Source organism: Sinocyclocheilus grahami, unplaced genomic scaffold, assembly GCF_001515645.1.
Source record: "Sinocyclocheilus grahami isolate Dianchi unplaced genomic scaffold, SAMN03320097.WGS_v1.1 scaffold563.1, whole genome shotgun sequence".
NCBI lineage: Eukaryota > Metazoa > Chordata > Actinopteri > Cypriniformes > Cyprinidae > Sinocyclocheilus > Sinocyclocheilus grahami.
Genome location: NW_015505742.1, coordinates 811,662 through 829,727, shown reverse-complemented (window position 1 = coordinate 829,727; position 18,066 = coordinate 811,662). Strand labels below are relative to the sequence as shown.

Sequence of the window (18,066 nt, the reverse complement as noted above, 5' to 3'; positions counted from 1 at the left end):
TTCCCTGTCAGAAGCCTTTAGAGTCTTCAAGGGCTTTCAGTCATTTCCTATCTGACCCTAGAGCCAAGGGTAACAAGAGAAAGAGAACATAAACCATTTCATAGATATTAAATATCTTTATAATATTATTAGCTAGATTTCTGAAGATAATGTTACAGTTTGCTATGGTGTAAGCAAGCACAACTAAATAGTTTTATCATTCATGCTACAAACTTGGGATTGCAAATATCAACAGACAGACTTACAAAGAATTGTAAAGACTTTTATATTTATGATGCTAAGCTACTTAAACTGACTAAATTTCTCAGTGCACCCACATAAATTCCTCTGCTTTCAGACACATCAAAAGAGAAGCTGTATTGACGGAGATTATGAGACTGACATGTTCCTTCTTTTTGTTTCAACAGTCGGATCACATCCCTGATCTAGGAGCCCCTAGCATGGCACGAACTCTAGCCCCTGTCTTTGAAGTGCTTGCTAAGATGACCCCAAATGTGCTGAGCGTTCAAAGGAATGGTATGGAAGATTTCGGTTGATTTCTATAGAGAAAGGAAGAAAAGGAGCATAAGAGTCTCAAGAGAGATGAGAAGGAAAGAGAGGAAGAAAGGGTTCAAAGAATGAGAGAGAGAGAGAGTTGCTGTGAACAGAAAGAGCAAAGGATGAAGGAAAATCGTAAGGTCTGATTTGGTTGATGTGGTTCAATTGACTCCAGATAAAAGGAGCTGAGAGCTGCTTCGAACATGCGATTCCTTTTCAATTGTTGTGTTTAGATTAGTTCCACAGTTTCCGATTATTATGATGCATATTGCAAGTGTTTTGAGGTATATTATTCAGGGGCAAGGGTAAGCTTTGAGAGGAATTGATACAGTAGCATATAAATTATATTCTGCATGAAGAAAAGGATGTCCATGGCTTTGCATTGTTCCATTATATTTATGACATTTACACATTTGTAACAAAATTCTCATTTCCGTAGTGCATCTGGACATTTTGTAATTCCCATCATCCCATCAATGTTCATTCTCATTAGATTCTATCATTGCAATTTTTACGACTTACTTCATTAATATTATTATAGAAAGATTTTATAAAGATATTTTTAATGAACATAAATTTAAGGTATTAAAACAAATAGTACAGTATATTGACTGTAATATTTGCATTTATTGTAGCATTTAGCATTTATTTTAATAATATACTGTATTTTTGCATTTATTTAGTATTTTGCTCAATTCTGTCAGAAAAATTCTTAATAGTCCAAAAAACGCCCTTATTTTCAATTTTCATATTCTTTCAATCCCTTTTTAATACAGACTTCAATAGTTTGTTTACGGATTTCTTTTTGAGTTTTTAGCGTGTTTTGCGCTGTAAGCTATTCATGATACTTTTTATATTTGATTGGTGATTTTTGTACAGTGTCCCAACTTTTTTGGAATCGGGTTTGTACATTGTCGAAATGTAATTCTGACAGAGTTTTGGACACTTTAGTCTTTTTCATTTCAAGAGCTGTACTTAATTGTTTTGTACAATTGGGGGAGTTTCCAAAATCGCCATCTAGTGAATCGATTTGCCTTAAAGGGACTTTGAGTGTAATCAAAGTATGTGTGCAAATCTCATTACACTCAAAGGAAAGGCAAAATAACTTCCTTTTAGGTTTGCTCTGCCTCGTAGAATAGCAGAACGCAAGATAAAAGCAGCCTAGACGGGTTCATTCAGATCTATTATGAAGTAATCTCTTTATCATAAAGCAGAAATAATTCTAGGCAGAAATAACCTTTTCTTTTGTCTCCGTTTGAAGTGTTTTTCAGTTCTTTCCAAACTGCAGCAAAGACAAAGTAGCTCATTTTCTCAGGCCGAGAAAGTCTGTCTTGCCTTCTGTATCCCATTCCCTAACAACAGATCAATTAGAATTGAGTTGCCGTAAGCGGGATGTATTGATCTATGATCATAATTTCCATAAATGCCATGAGTCCAGAGGCACAATTGATCCAGGCCAGACTCAGGCCATTTTGTCTATATATGAGCATTATTTGCATCATAATGGGAGTCACCATGGCTATTGACTGAAGAAACATTTTTACATGAAGATCATGTTGTGGAAAATAAAAATCCCAAGTGAGGCCTCTATATTATCTGAACTGCTTTCAGCCTCGTTTAGAAAATAAATCGGGATTAAACGGAGACTTTTAAACATCTTAATCCTTCAAACTTAATTTTTGCTCTTCTTCAATCTTGTATTTATTCATAGTAATTGCACCGCACAAGTGCAAAAACTGTTAATTCTGACATTGGTGACAGAAGATAAATAGCACTGTGTTTTCGTCTCCTACTGTTTTTACTGTACATCTTCCAATGAAATTGATCAATAACTCCCTCTCAAATGCAATGTGTTTTGAGCATATAAAGAGCTTACATTATAATTAGAGAATGTATTGAAATGTCAAGATCTTTTGGAGGTGAATGTTGTTAAAATGTCACCAGGGTGTTTAACTCTTCTTCTATTTTGTTGTCACCCCCATTTTGCCACAGTAATAATACATTTTCTTGGGCAAAACTCCACAATGCTTTAGGGTGTTGCCAGGTCATTGCTACATGGTTGCTAGGGTGTACCTATGCAGTTGCTAGGGCATTTTGACTGGTTTCTAGGTTGTTTACTCACTGGAGTCTCTCGTTCAGTGTAGATTTTTTTTTGTCTGCAATGCAAAAATCAAAAGTCTGATTGCTTAAAGGCAGAGTAAGCGATTTCTGGTAGCCAGTGTTGATATTTGAAATCACCAAAACAAACACACCCCTACCCCAAAAGGGTCTTGCCCCTAATTTGATAGCTCCACCCCACGTATATACGTACGCAACCCAGGCAACGATTAGTTCTGTGAAACAAAGCAAAACCAATGTTACACCGTGTCTATGGACGTGAGCTGCGCGGCGGCGTAACAAATCCCCGACAGAAAACTGCTGCCGGGTTCTATTTATGACATGCTGACACAAATTTCAAATGGTTTTCAACGGTCGTTTGATCGCGTCCAGTGTAGGCAGACTTTAGCTGTTGTAGACATGGTGTTACTCAGCTATTGAGAAGAAACAAAGCAACCTCGGCATCTGATCGCAGGCCTCCGCTCCTTGAGTTCTCTCCAGCGCTGGAAAGCTGATCCGATATTTACACGGATCCTACTTCTTGCCTTATTATTCCGCAGACGTTTTCCTCTTTTGTTTTTTATCCGCCATCTCTATCTTTCTGTCGCTCGGCTCGGCTAATGTCCGTCCAATGCACTGAAAGCTCTCTCCTCCACATCACGAGTAGACACGCCCCTTATTGCTGATTGGCTACAAGTTTGTTTTGCTATTCGGCCGAATCAGTTTTCTAAAGTGTTTTTGAAAAATCACATACCCTGCCTTTAATATAGCACATTTAAATATGAAGAGATTTTATGTATTCAGAGTGTTTATTGTAAGAAATTGGCTTGAAAGCATTGTAAAGATGAAGGTTTTAGATGCACACATTGTAAAAACATTAGGCTATTTTAAACACTCTTTATTCTTACTGCACTGATTAATATTAATCGTGACCCTGCTTCAACATCTACAAAGGAAATCAATGAATACAGTTTCACACAGCGCTGGTGTGTGAAAACACAAATTCTAAAGGTCAGCAGCCAGTCACTCGATGGCTGGGAAGCTAAAATCTCACTTCAAGGCTTCAGAGCAAACAGCATATTATTGTCAGAGATCCGTCATTTTCCAGTCCAGGAGGAAAGTGTGGGATTGACTCTGAACACAGACTTGGCTTTAGCTACACAGTGCCACCTACAGACATAAAACTGTTCACTTATGACACTGTTAACTTTATTATAAATACCACACAGCCTACATTTTTATTTATTTTTGGTCATTTGGCAGATATATTCAGGGGGAAATACAGAGAGGACAGCATGAGAGACAATAGTATAAAAAATATGTAAGCTACTGTGCAGTCCACCTCTTTGACTACAGATAGGAATATTCTTTCATTTATTAAAAAAAAAAGGTTGCAAAGGTTAAAAGCTTAAAGCTTGGAACTTGTGAATGAAACTTGCAGTTTAATGTCAAGTAACTGCTTGGTTACCGCTCTGATCGATTCAGTTCAGTTAAGGATTCTTCAGACTGATTCACAACGGTAATTCGTTAAACAAGTCAGTAAAAGAACCGTCTCATAAAAGTTATTCGAACGTTTTTTTCCCACTAAAAATAACCGACTAAGAGTCGTTCGTTCGTCTCCAGATGATTTACTAACTAGAAACGCCTCATAACAGTCATTTGTACGTAAATCGGGCATTGTATGCTTTGATTCACAAAAAAGAATAGGCTACGAGTCATTTGTTCGTAAAGCGCGCTTCACTGGTCATGCTCAGTGATCTATATTCTATAGGCCTAATATGTGACCATGGACCACAAAACCAGTCATAAGGGTCAATTTTTTGAAATTGAGATTTATACATCATCTGAAAGCTGAATAAATAAGCTTTCCATTGATGTATGGTTTGTTAGGATAGGACAATATTTGGCCGAGATACAACTAGCCTATTTGAAAATCTAGAAAAATATTGAGAAAATCGCATTTAAAGTTGTCCAAATGAAGTTCTTAGCAATGCATATTACTAATCAAAAATTAAGTTTTGATATATTTACGGTAGCTATAATTTACAAAACATCTTCATGGAACATGATCTTTATATCCAAATGATTTTTGGCCTAAAAGAAAAATCGATCATTTTGACCCGTACAATGTATTGTTGGCTATTGCTACAATACCCGTGCTACTTGTGACTGGTTTTGTGGTCCAGGGTCACATATTATATAGGTCAGTGGTCACGCTTTTGAATCACTAGAATGAATCGGCTGACAAGAGTCACATTTTTTCTTGAATCGGAACACGAGACGTTTTGACATTTTAGCTTGCAGTTTTCCGTGAGAATAGCTCAAAAGAAAGATGTTACCAGTGTTGGGGGTAACGCATTACAAGTACCGCAAGTTACATAATCAGATTACTTTTTTCAAGTAACTAGTAAAGTATCACATTACTTTTTTAATTTACAAGAAAATATCTCAGTTACTTTTTCAAAAAAGTAATGCCAGTTACTTTGTTTTCCCATTTATTGACTGACAAGTCTCCTGTCTCCATATTGGGAGAAATCGGAAGTGCAGAGTTATTGTGTGCGCTCTGTGTACATGATGTTACTGTAGTTCTAAACTAAATGTGAATGTGCATTAATTAATGTGCATTAATTCATCCCACTCACAAAAAACAGATTTAGAGTGAAATGCAAGCTCAGAATATGACGCAAACCTGCAATAATTAAATATGTTAAATAACACAAATGTATCTAATCCCATTTTATTAACCAATGTCTTTGCTGCTGACCTTTGATGATCCAGTTCAATCATACTAATAAGCAAAAATGACTTTACATAAACTAACAATTGTGCTTCATTGAAAAGTAACTTTCCCCAACACTGGATGTTACTATTCTTGTTCATTGTCTTTTAATGCAGAAAGCTCACATTCACAACTCCGGTAAAATATGATTTTGATGATTTTGCTGCAGCGCTTAAGATTCCTATGTTTACCAATGTTTTTTTTTTATGTATGTATTGTGACCTCTTTGATGTTTTTTTATAAGCAAGTAGGTAAGTGAGTAAATAAATAACTAAATAAATGCTAATAAATCAGAGAGCCAAAATACACTTTGATAAACATACAATAATGATTCATGTCTTAACGTTGTTTCACGGGAAAATGCATTGGAGAAGAGGCGAAGATCTTCCGCGAGATACATGCAGAAAGTGCCAGGTACACAGTGAAAGTTTAATGTTAAAGATTTGGTTTCCCTAACCCCTAAATATGCAGTACTCCATATGTTTTACTTAACAATTACCCCTAATTATTTGTGAGATATGTGCCTTGTTAACAACTGTTTTCCCTAGTCTTTCCCTAATGTGACAAAGACAAACTGCCCTCTTCTGTCCCCTGCTGTGTTGTTCTGTGGGGATAAAACACCAAACACTCAAGCTCATTAACCAGATTGTTTATATGGCGTCGCCCTCTGAGTTTTACATGGTGTCACATACTACATACTACAATACAGCATAGTGTTTCTCAGTAATACAGCTGGACTCATGATGCATGTGACTTCCAGATGTCAGAGATGGTCACCCAGACCACAGGAGTGGTTATAAATATAACACCAACATTTCAAACATTTCCATTTTTGTTAATGAACCCCGGTGTTGATTTATCAAAGAGGAAGTTATTATGAGATTTAACAAAGCAAATGCAGATAAAGCAGAGAATATATCTTGTGTGCATCCCGGGGGGTTCAATTACTGCAAAATGACACGATCAGACATGATGGATAACTGGCTGCAACTAAATGTGTTTGGAGTGCAACTTCACAAACAGTAATGCAGTGAAATGAGGGAATGTGTAATTGCTTTTGTGTATCTTGGTGTGCATATACAGTATACGGATACACGTGAGAGCTGTTTTCGGACTCAAAATTACCAGATTACCGCCAGACATTATTTCTTTCGCTGTCACTAAGCATTAGTCCATTTTTCCATCTCTACGGCATTACCTTGATTGAAAAATGGTAATGAAGATGCATAATGAAGCGAGCTAATATCCTGCGGTCAATAACATAACCTAATAAAGTCAGTAGACGTCCATTTATGTGCCGCGGCACCAGGCAGCTGAAGTTTATTATCGGACAGATGACTGAATTACCTTCTCAAAACAAGGTAAATGTCTTTTGATGATAGTGGTGACTAGTGTCTCAAAAGGGATTATTAGGGATAATTGTTTGTTAGCAAACATCACTGCTGCTCATACTTGGTTAAGGTGCAGTCATATTTACGGCTGTCCACAAAATTTTGTATGCGAAATTCATTTGTTTCAATAGGAATACACGCAATTGGGAATTTCGTATGAGGCCCATGCAAATTTCACCGGCAGAAGTCTGCTGGGTTTAAAAATTACTCCTGTGGGAGTTATATAATTTCTATGCATATAAAGTCACTTTCTTAAATGTAATTTGATACGGACACCAGAATGGGACGTCTCATCTTTGACCCTTAAATGAAACGCAATATGGCGGTAAGTTTTGCACAGGTAAACAACACTTAATTTTAATTAAAAATCATACTGATAACATCACTGTTTTTATTCTTTTTAGATTAGAATGTGTTTATTTGTATTAGATTGTGCACAGTGCAGTAGGTATACAGAAAGATGCATCTGCGCGTGGAATATCCTGTGGAGACGCCATGTGATGCATGTCTTCAATAACAGCACATTTCTAATCTGCTGGAAAGGAACGCTGATGGTTTGTGAATCAAAGCCCCTCTTTTATTACTCCATCTGTTTCCTCTGGATACGGCCGGCATTGGGTTTCTTGGTTGTAATGCCACATTTGATTTCATCTCGTTTTCCTTTTACTCACACTCCTCCCTTAATGTCAGGTTTATTTTTTGTCTAGCAACACTTCCCATAGGAAAGAAAAATCACAAATGGGATCTTTAACATCTCAGTTGTTTCTCCTAGATGGCGATGAGATTACATGGACAGCAAATGAAGACTGAAATCCTCAAAATTCTTCTCCCAAGAAGCCAAGAAGAAAGTCATTTCACATGTGAGTTAGAAAAATGTCTCGAACTATGTTTGGATTTTTTTTTAAGATGCCCGCATGATTTTCAGCCTAAGCCTAGCAAAAGTCATTCTGTGTTTTTGATTTTCATCAAATTTCATTGTCATTGCTATCACGATGTTTGGAGACATCATCATCACATACTGCTCATAAAATGAAAATATTGATACATCTTCTATTCAATATCTTCTAATATTGATACAGCTTTTTTTGCACCACATTGTAATCTTAAGCTCGTTCTTTTTCCTTCATGCAAAGTTCGATAATATCACAATACTTTGTTTCCAAGGTATTCAATCTATAATGTCCATAATCAGTAATATTTCTTTGTTGAAAAAAATTTTTTTTTGAAAGATATCCGCAGAGTTCCTACAGCTGACCAATGAATTTCTTCCAGTTATTTGTTAATTCGTTTAAAAATTAATTTAATAATTAAATGATTTAATGCTTATTTTTATGCACTCAAAATGAGCCATTTTTGGCTGATTAAATATGGTAGAGGAGACCATAACTAGATAATATAGAAATTTTCATTATGTTTCTAGACCTCACAATCAAAAATGTAAAATTTCATTGTACTTTCTATACTAATCAATGATCTATACAAATCAGTGATTTCGATATGAATTCAAACAATACTCATCAAATTCCTCCATGGCCAAATAATCTGAGCTGCTATCAAACTTGATTTTATATATCTATACTTTTACTGTATGTCATTGATTTTCTCACTTGTCTTTTTTTATTTCTTCTAAGGAATTTTTGGAGAAACGTCTGAGACAAATTTGATACTTGAAAGAAACAACTGAGAACTGAATTACGTCTCCTGAGGTATGAAAGAGCAACCAGCCCAGAGAAGCTCATGTAGAGCAGGTGTCCTCAAGCACCTCATTCCCACAGAATGCAGAACGGCGTCCAGATCCTCTTATCTGGAGGAGAAATCCAGCTGCACCTCGGAAATAGCTGACGGGCTCAGAGGAGCCTGTGATCATGTGACTCTCTGAAATAACAAAGCATGGGTTAAACAAAGACAAGCGCTAGCAGATGTGTGGGAGCAGCAGGCTCCGGATCAGTCAACAGACACGTAAAGCCGCCCGATTCACTTCTCGAGGTAAAACATTTGTCATCTGCATCCACTCAGAGCCAAGCTTTTGGCAAGCATCTTTATCGTTTTGCTGCCACACAAAGAAACGCACAACTGAAAACATCATGTAGCTCGCAGGCCTGTATAAAAGGAAGAATCACAAAATGAGATCTTTTTCATATCTCAATTGTTTCTCCTAAACAAATATGAGATTACATGGTGATCAGATGGAGACTTTTGCTTAAAGGAGTTATATTTCAACAATGAAATTTGAGCAGAAAGATGATACTGACTGCAAATGAAGGTAATTAAACATGTTTTCCTCTAGGGGTCACAGCAAAAAAAAAAGTAAAAATGTAGATAAATTAAGTCTGTTAAATGATGCAAAGACCGATGCTGTTTGAAATCGTTCATGCTGTTAACATAAAGTGCACATCAGATTAACATAAAATATACACATCATCTGAAATAAGCTTTCCATTGATGTATGGTTTGTTAGTGTAGGACAATATTTGGCCGAGATACAACTATTTGAAAATCGCCTTTGAAGTTGTCCAAATGAAGTCCTTAGCCATGCATATTAATCCAAAATAAGTTTTGATATATTTATGGTAGTAAATTTACAAAAAGTCTTCATGGAACATAATCTTTCATTAATATCCTAATGATTTTTGGCATAAAAGAAAAATCGATCATTTTCACCCATGCAATTTATTGTTGGCTATATTTATTTTTCATTCCATTTGTAATCCAATTTTAGGAGAAAATTAATTTTGTTAGTCTGGTTATATCAAGAGTTGTAATGCCAAAAGTAATAATAATATAATAATAATAATAATAATAATGTTTCCACTGCTTTTGTCACTTTAAAAAGGGAAGAACAAGTAAAGTGCATTGCATTGCATTTCAGCTCAGGAAACATAATATATCAGCTTTGTAAATACACAAACATGCATGTATATATTTCAGAAATGTTATGTTTATAAATTAAATATATTTATATATAATATAAAATACAATAATATAAATGTAAATATTTTCAAAATATATACTAAATGTGTGTGTATTTATATATACATAATAAATAAACATAGTACGCATATATATATATATATATATATATATATATATATATATATATATATATATATATATTATATAAAAAAATAATATTGTAAGTTCTACATTACTTCGTTTTATGAGCTGCAAACAAACTGATCTGGGACACAAGGTAAATAATATATAACCTACATATGACTATGATTTAGCACGTAACATGCCAAGCTGGGACCACGTGATGGTATAATTACGTCATGACGTAAGGAATCGCTGTGCTTTGAAACGGTTCGCTTAAACGAACCGCTCAAAAGAACCGATTCGCGGAAATGAATCGGACTTCCCATCAACCACTCTATTTCGCACTTCTAACCGCCCGCTTCCGGTGTTGTTTCACTGGTAAAAGAGTCGCGCAGTTTATGCAAGGAAATGTAAGGGAAAGTAAAGGTAAGTTAGTTCGCTATAGTTGTTTTAAAAAGCCGTAAAAGGCAAATTATTATTTTAGATGTGCAAAAGATGTAATACATGCGCTGCGGACGGAGGCGGGGCTATGAAAGATAAAGACGGTTAGCGGAGCGCGAGTAGCCTACTGCTGATTGGCCATGAGCGTTTACGCGTGACTTGAGTCGAGCTGTCTCTGCTGAGGGACATAACGCGGAAAAACTGTTTACTCGAGCTGCTGAAGGGCGCATAAGGTGCTTAACATTATGAGTACTTCCCACGGTCATAGAAAACCTGTAAATGTAAGGGAATTAAAGCTGCATTGTTAAGTCCTGGAAATTAAGTCTTAAAAGTAATGGAAACATGAAAATGCATGCTTTTTTTCTAGTTACACTGCTCTTGGTATGATTAATAATGATGGTATATACACTACCAGTCAAAAGTTTTTGAACAGTAAGATTTGTAATGTTTTTATAGAATTCTCTTCTACTCACCAAGCCTGCGGTTAACAGTAATATTGTGAAATATTTGTACTATTTAAAATTACTGCTTTCTATTTGAATATATTTTAAAATGTAGTTTATTCCTGTGATTTCAAAGCTGATTTTCTAGCATCATTCCTCCAGTCTTCAGTGTCACATCATCCTTCAGAAATCATATACTAATAGTCTGATTTGCTGCTCAGAAAACATTTATTATTATTATTACTATTTCTATTTAAAACAGTTGAGCACATTTTTTTCAGGATTCTTTGATGAATAGAAAGATTCAAAGATCAGCATTTATCTGAAATAAAAAATGTTTGTAACATTATACACTATATATACAGTATTTTTTTTGGGGGGGGGGGGTAAATTTATAGAAATTAACACTTTTATTTAGCAAGGATGCTTTAAATTGATCAAAAGGGATGATAAAGACATTTATAATGTTACAAAATAGTTCTATTTCAGATAAATGCTGTTCTTCTGAACTTTCTATTCATCAAAGAAACCTGAAAAATTCTACACCGCTGTTTCCAACACAATAATAATAATAATAATAAATGTTTCTTGAGCAGCAAATCAGAATATTAGAATGATTTCTGAAGGATCATGCATGTGACACTGAAGACTGGAGTAATGGTTGCTGAAAATTCAGATTTGCCTTCACAGGAATAAATTAAATTTAAATATAAAAACAGGTCATTTAAATTATAATAATATTTCACAATATTACTGTTATATGTATTTTTACTATTACTGTTTACTGTTTAGTCACACATCAAATTTGGCTGAGAAATTGCCCACACATTTTTTTAAAAACCATTATTGTGTTACATGAGGAAAGAATGAAATAGATAATACAAAAAGTAGCTTTAGAAAGAAAATGCTTCTTTGGGTGAACTATCCCTTTAAATAGTTTATTATTAATATGGACTTTTTATTTTTATGGAATTAAGTAAATGGCTCTTTTTATAAATGGGCCATTGAATAGACATATAGACATAATAAATAAACATAGTACGCATATATATATATATATATATATATATATATATATATATATATATATTATGTAAACAAAAACTTTTATTTTGGATGCAATTAATTATTTGACAGCACTAATATATATATATACATATATACACATACACACATTTATTGCCAGGGTGATATGGTGCACATTTTGACAAATGTGGTTGGTCATGCATCTAAAAAAAGATTTATACTGAACTTGAAATAGTATATTAGCATGCTACTCTTTCTGCCATATTGAGATGTAGCTGAAATAATAACAGTAGTATGCTAGTATGCTATTCTGAATTCAGCCAGCCTGAAAGCCTTTCATATAAAGGGCCCAGCTACTAAAGGACACATAATTGCAGCTGGCGCTGCCCTCTAGTGGTGTGAGACTCTCTATATATGACAGGCTCAGAGCTCATTTAGCATGTTTCATAATGAGCAGCTGCTGCCTGTCTGTGTCTGCGGGGAGTAGAGGGGTCACGGATACCTGCTTCCTGCGGTCCCCAGCAGATGGCCCTTGCTTGCTGGCACCGGAGTCAAAGACGCCACCAGTCCCATTCAGTTCCCCTGGGCCAAATTAGAGGCCATTTATGGAGTTACTCAGAACAGCATAATAGGGTTGATAGGCAGCTCCAACTGATCTGAGACCTGTCCTCTCACAGCTTCCTCTCATGTCGGAGCGTTTACCACAGCATGTCGTAACATTCTGTGAAAGACTAACACAACACACCACCTGATAAACACGCTTTATGCTTGTGAGGGAATCAGTGGTGTGTTTTGTAGGATAAAGTGTGAAAGAATCCATTGCAACCTCTGAAAATAGTGAATTTAGGCTGCATTTTCTTTAAGAATTGTGTTTTTCCTCTTAGTATATAGTATAGTGGTGTAAATGAGAAAAAACAGAACTGAGTAGAATTGTCTTTTTTTTTTACAAGCATTAGTCTAACTTCAGACTGGTGGAATGTAGATAATTCTTGATTTTGCCCCTTCATTTTGATTTCATTGCATATTCAAAATATACAAACATTAAAATGTTAACAGAAATAATACAAATAGAAATATAGCCAAATTACAACAAAGGTTATAAATAAATAAATAAAGGTTATACAGTTATAAAATGTCCAATAGTAATATGTTACTATAATGATGACAATACATCATATATACTGTATGTGTGTATATATATATATATATATATATATATATATTAGTGCTGTCAAACGATTAATCGCATGCAAAATAAAAGTTATTGTTTGCAATATATGTGTGTGTTCTGTGTATATTTATTATGTATATATAAATACACACACGTACAGTAAATATTTTGAAAATATTTACATGTATTTACATGTCTATATTTATATTCATATCATTTATATTTTAAATATATATATTTAATATATAAACAACATATTCTTCTGAAATATATACATGCATGTGTGTGCATTTATATATTCATAATAAATATACACAACACACATATATTATTTAAACAAAAACCTTTATTTTGAATGCGATTACTAATATTGTAAAGCAAGTCTGTAAAGTTGGCAGCAGTTGAATAGAGCTCTACAGCTTCTTAATTGGCATGGGCTGGAGGGAAATTTAAAAGGGCGGAGTCAAAATTGAACCTGACCTTTCCAGCCAATCAACATTAAAGAGAGATAGGTAAGTAGTTGCATCTTTTGAAAACTCAGAGGAATGCATTGAGAGACTAACAATGGGAAGAAGCTCAGTGGTTGTTGATGTTATTTTTATAGTTTCTTGTGGATTATTGTGTCGTGCTGAACCATTGAATCAAGGGGAACTGTCTTTAGATCAGGGCTTTAGTCAAAATGCCGTCTTCAGTCATCCAGTGCAAGAGCCTGCACAGTTTGATCAAAATGCGGTAGCATCCAACATATTTCAAAACTTCATTGAGTCCAGGAGACCTGCCTCAGCAATGGTGGGACCTCCATCACAAGAGTTTGTCCAGATACCAATGCAAGTACACCCCCAGAGAGCCAACTACACATCCATGCCTCTTCTACCTAGCAGGCCTTTGAAAAGCCAAGGACATTTTGGACTAATACAACCTAAACAAACAGTTGAGACTTTCTCACAAACCCAACAGGGATTCCACAAACCCATTTCTGGTCCTGACCTTTATCCCGATGTGAAGGATGAGGTTATAGAGCCAGAGTTTGAACCCAAGGTGCCAGTGCCGGCAAACACTGTCGAGGTTCAATGTGGAGAGGTCTCCGTCAAAGTGCAGGTGAAGCAAGATTTCTTGGGGAACAATCAGTTCATTAACCCCTCTGATCTGACGCTGGGTGGTTGTCCATCTGTTGGATTTGATGACCATGCCAGGATTGTTGCCTTTGAGTCAGCGCTACAAGGATGTGGGAGCACATTAACGGTACTGTATGTCCTGTTAAGCATTGTTTCTCCAGCTGTTGTGATCCTGTTAAGATTAGTCTAAAATGATACAAAAATCCTTACCCAAGATGCTCTTTGGTGTTCTCATGTTTGTGGTCACCTGAATTAGAAATGTGGCTTACCAGGGGAACCATAATAGTCAGATGCTTTCTTAATTGCTGTTTTCTCACCACTGTAATTTAGTTGTTTATTAAAAGCGCTCAAGGTATTCATCTAACCGGGATGTTAACGCTAACAAAATAATGCTGCTCTGGTATTTTGAACTTAAAACACCTAAGTGAAGAACGAAAAATAACTTTGCCATGAATATATCTGGGCCTTTATTGTAAAGTTTGCTCCATTTACACTTGATCCAGATCAGACATCTGTTAATCTGAATTTACCATATTGATTTTATTTAATTTTTTCTGGCCAGATCTACGTCACTTGTCATTTGAAGGCTACTACCACTTCCAGTCCCACTGATATGATGAACAAGGCCTGCTCATTTGTTAAAGAAACCAACAGGTATGGGTAATGTTGGAAGCACGTTTAGCAGTCTCCATTCAACATTTAATAATGTTTGTTTGTGGTTTTTAACAGCTGGACTGCAATAAACGGAGATGATCAGGTGTGTGGTTGTTGTGAGACAAGCTGCACCATGAGGAAGGGCAGAAGTCTGGATACTGATGGTATAGTTCCACTTTTACATGCATCCAAATATATTTGAGCTATTGCTGTGGACGTTGAGTTTTTTTTTTTATTTTTAGATTCCACATTGGAAGATGAGGCTACTGTTGGGCCGATTTTTGTCCATGAACTGCTGTCAGTGGAGGATGAGCCTCTACTGCAAATTCACAAGTCTTCTCGGGTGTCGTCAAAAGATGCAGGTGACCATGTTGACGTCTTTCAGAAAAATCCGAATCTTACAGACCCCAAACTTTTGAACGGTAGTGTATGTTGACTATTAAATGCATTAAGTTGGCACTTCAAGTTAAAAGAAATTAAACTTTTTTTTAGATATAAAGATCAGAAGAACAGCATTTCTTTTTAAATTGAAATCATTTTTAACCATAAGTGTCTTTATGGTCAGTTTTGGTCAATTTAATGCATCCTTCCTGAATAAAAGCATTCATTTCTGAAATCTTACATTCCCTGGATTCTCATGGTAATGCATTTTACTTGAAAAATAAGGCAAGTCTTGGGCCCTTTGTAATTGTCAAACTTTCTGAAACATGTTATATTGAACTACTGCAAAACTATTGCAAGTTTATTCATGGATTTACATCTGTGAAAAATCACCTTGTGACCACCATAATTGAAAAAGTGGCTCAGAAAAGTGATGTTGGCCACATTAAGAGTTACTTAAGAGTCCAAATATGTTTTAGGGCCACTGCAGATACAAAGATGTGTAGGTCTCTGTCAAGCAGCCATGTCGTAGCCCTTACTTCTCACCTTCTTTTTTCTAGAGTTCTCCATGGAGTTGGTGCTCATGACTGGTTTGGTGGTTGCAGTTGGACTTGTGTGTGTCATTGTCCTTGGAACGTTGTTTTACCAAAGGCGGCAGAGACGGCTTGTGTTAACTTGTGAATGACGATAAAAGCGGTTTTATCTTAATGGATGTGTTGTTTCTTTGGTCTGGTGTTGCCTGAAGTTAGTTGGTTAAAGCCCATTAGCTTCTTGTTTCTGTTCAGGGGATCTCATTTGTAGTAAATGACCCTTTAACTTTTAAAAGGGCTGATGCAGCACCGTTTACTGGTTTGGAGCACAGTAACAATTTGCTGCTCATGGTTTTTCAGTGTTTTGCTGTAAAAGTGACATACACTGGTGTACGTGTCTGAGTGTGCTTATATGCTTTTAGAGGGCAAAAAAGTTGAATAGATCTGGCTGATAAGATTGTTCAACCACTTTCTATTAAGAAAATATTGAGTGTGCAATGAAATCAATCTAAGTTTGACTGTATGCTACTGTTGAAAATGTAGGTGTCACTGACATAATTTCTTATAAATGCTATTCTTGAGTTTTCTATTTTAAAAAAAATGCATTTGTATCTAAAATATCAGGGATCACAATGTTTCTTGAGCAGCAAATCGGCATATTAGAATGATTTCTGAAGGATCATATGACACTGAAGACTGGAGTAAAGGTGTTAAATTCAGCTTTGCATCACAGAAATAAATCACATTAACAAGTAGTTGAGCCTAAGTGACATTTAATACACGTGTGTGTGTGCTGTCAAACAATTAATCGCAATCCAAAATAAGTTTGTTTACATAACGTGTGTGTGTACTGTGTATATGTATATATAAATACACATGGTATATATATTTTTATAAATGCAGTGTGTATATATATATTTAGAACATATTTACATGTATATATTTATATACATTTAATATATAAACAAATTTCTCTTATATATATACATGTGTGTATTTATATATATATATACATATACAGTACACATATATTATGTAAACAAACTTTTTTGGATTCAATTAATTGTTTGACAGCACTACTATATTTGTGTGTGTATATGTATAAATGTGTGTATGTGTGTGTGTGTATATATATATATATATATACTGTGTGTATATATGTGTGTAATATGTATTTATATATATCTATATATGTGTGTGTACAGTGTGTGTATATATGTGAGTGTGTGTGTATATATGTGAGTGTGTGTGTGTGTATATATATATATATATATGTGTGTATATACAGTGTGTGTGTGTACTATGTATGTATTTCTATATATATACATGTGTGTGTGTGTGTGTGTGTGTGTATATATATATATATATATATATATATATATCTTAATCCCACATGTAGATCTTTAATTGGTTATATAAACCTTGTTTGACTGTTTGACCTCTGAATAAAAGATTTGAGATTGCTTCCAAAATGTCTATTTACATTCCAAGCTTGGTTATTTTTCTCTTTAGAGAGCATGGAGCAGTGAGAATAATACACAGCCACTTGCATACAAATCCAATTTTATATTTTGGTGACTGAGTTTTATGGTCCATGTCTTGCATTTGAAACAGACTGCATCGTGCACAGGGCTCATGAGAACAGGAAGACAAATACACGTAATTAAAATGGTCATAAAAGCAATAGGAAGCTTTATTAATATGAAGTGGGGCATAGAAGTATAATGGTGTGTTTGTAGCCGGCTGATGTCGTGTTATTTTTGTGTGTTTTACAAACACATCCACTGACTCGCAGTGACCCAGTAATGAGTAATAAACCACATGTTTTATGGTGCTGCAGTTTGCTGCCCTCCAAATGCCCAGAAAGAGATGCTGGTGATGGTAAAGAGGGAATGCTCATGTGGAAATTATTATAATTCACGGCAGTTATGATAAACTACTAAATGTTGTTGTGAAAAAAAAAGTGCGTCACTGTTTCATGTCTTCCGATCACAGACTTCACTTCAGTGTATTCAGGAAATGACGAGTCAATTGTCTTGGTAAAATGAATGAACACAGAGGTCATTTCAGCAGCTAATTATGGATTCTGTGATGATGACTTATTACCTTTTCCATTTTGAACTGTTCATATTCATACCATTTCACTTGTCGATGCTTGTTGTCTACTACATGGACAAATCTTTATAAGACATTTTAGCCATTCAGGTTGTGATGTTACATCCAAACCACCATGGATGATGACCTTTGACCCTATAATTCTATATGACTGTTTTCTTTATATTAAAGCATAAATTCAAACTGATAAATGTGACCCTGGAGCACAAAACCAATCTTAAGTCGCTGGGGTATGTTTGTAGCAATAGCCAACAATACATTGTATGGGTGAAAATTATTGATTTTTCTTTTATGTCAAAAATCATTAAGACATTAAGTAAAGATCATGTTCCATGAAGATATTTAGTAAA

General features: G+C 35.1%; 1 protein-coding gene and 1 long non-coding RNA gene across 2 annotated transcripts; both read left to right on the top strand.

Annotated features, from left to right (window-relative positions):
• Positions 1-413: 413 nt before the first annotated feature.
• On the top strand, positions 414-8,870 carry LOC107556287 (uncharacterized). The gene is made up of 3 exons (XR_001605261.1): positions 414-516; positions 7,577-7,664; positions 8,436-8,870. It is a non-coding gene; the product is annotated as an uncharacterized lncRNA (long non-coding RNA).
• Positions 8,871-14,603: 5,733 nt separating this feature from the next.
• On the top strand, positions 14,604-15,779 carry LOC107556278 (zona pellucida sperm-binding protein 3-like). The gene is made up of 4 exons (XM_016239345.1): positions 14,604-14,690; positions 14,766-14,854; positions 14,933-15,052; positions 15,632-15,779. The coding sequence occupies exons 1-4, from the start codon at positions 14,650-14,652 to the stop codon at positions 15,754-15,756; spliced, it is 375 nt and encodes a 124-aa protein (XP_016094831.1). The 5' UTR covers positions 14,604-14,649; the 3' UTR covers positions 15,757-15,779.
• The last annotated feature ends 2,287 nt before the right edge of the window (positions 15,780-18,066 follow it).

Excerpts from the sequence above, each read along its gene's own strand:
- LOC107556278 (XM_016239345.1), top strand. The coding sequence starts at position 14,650 with ATGATGAACAAGGCCTGCTCATTTGTTAAAGAAACCAACAG. Across the intron at positions 14,691-14,765 it reads TTTGTTAAAGAAACCAACAG|CTGGACTGCAATAAACGGAG; the intron begins GTATGGGTAATG and ends GGTTTTTAACAG. Across the intron at positions 15,053-15,631 it reads GGTGTCGTCAAAAGATGCAG|AGTTCTCCATGGAGTTGGTG; the intron begins GTGACCATGTTG and ends TCTTTTTTCTAG.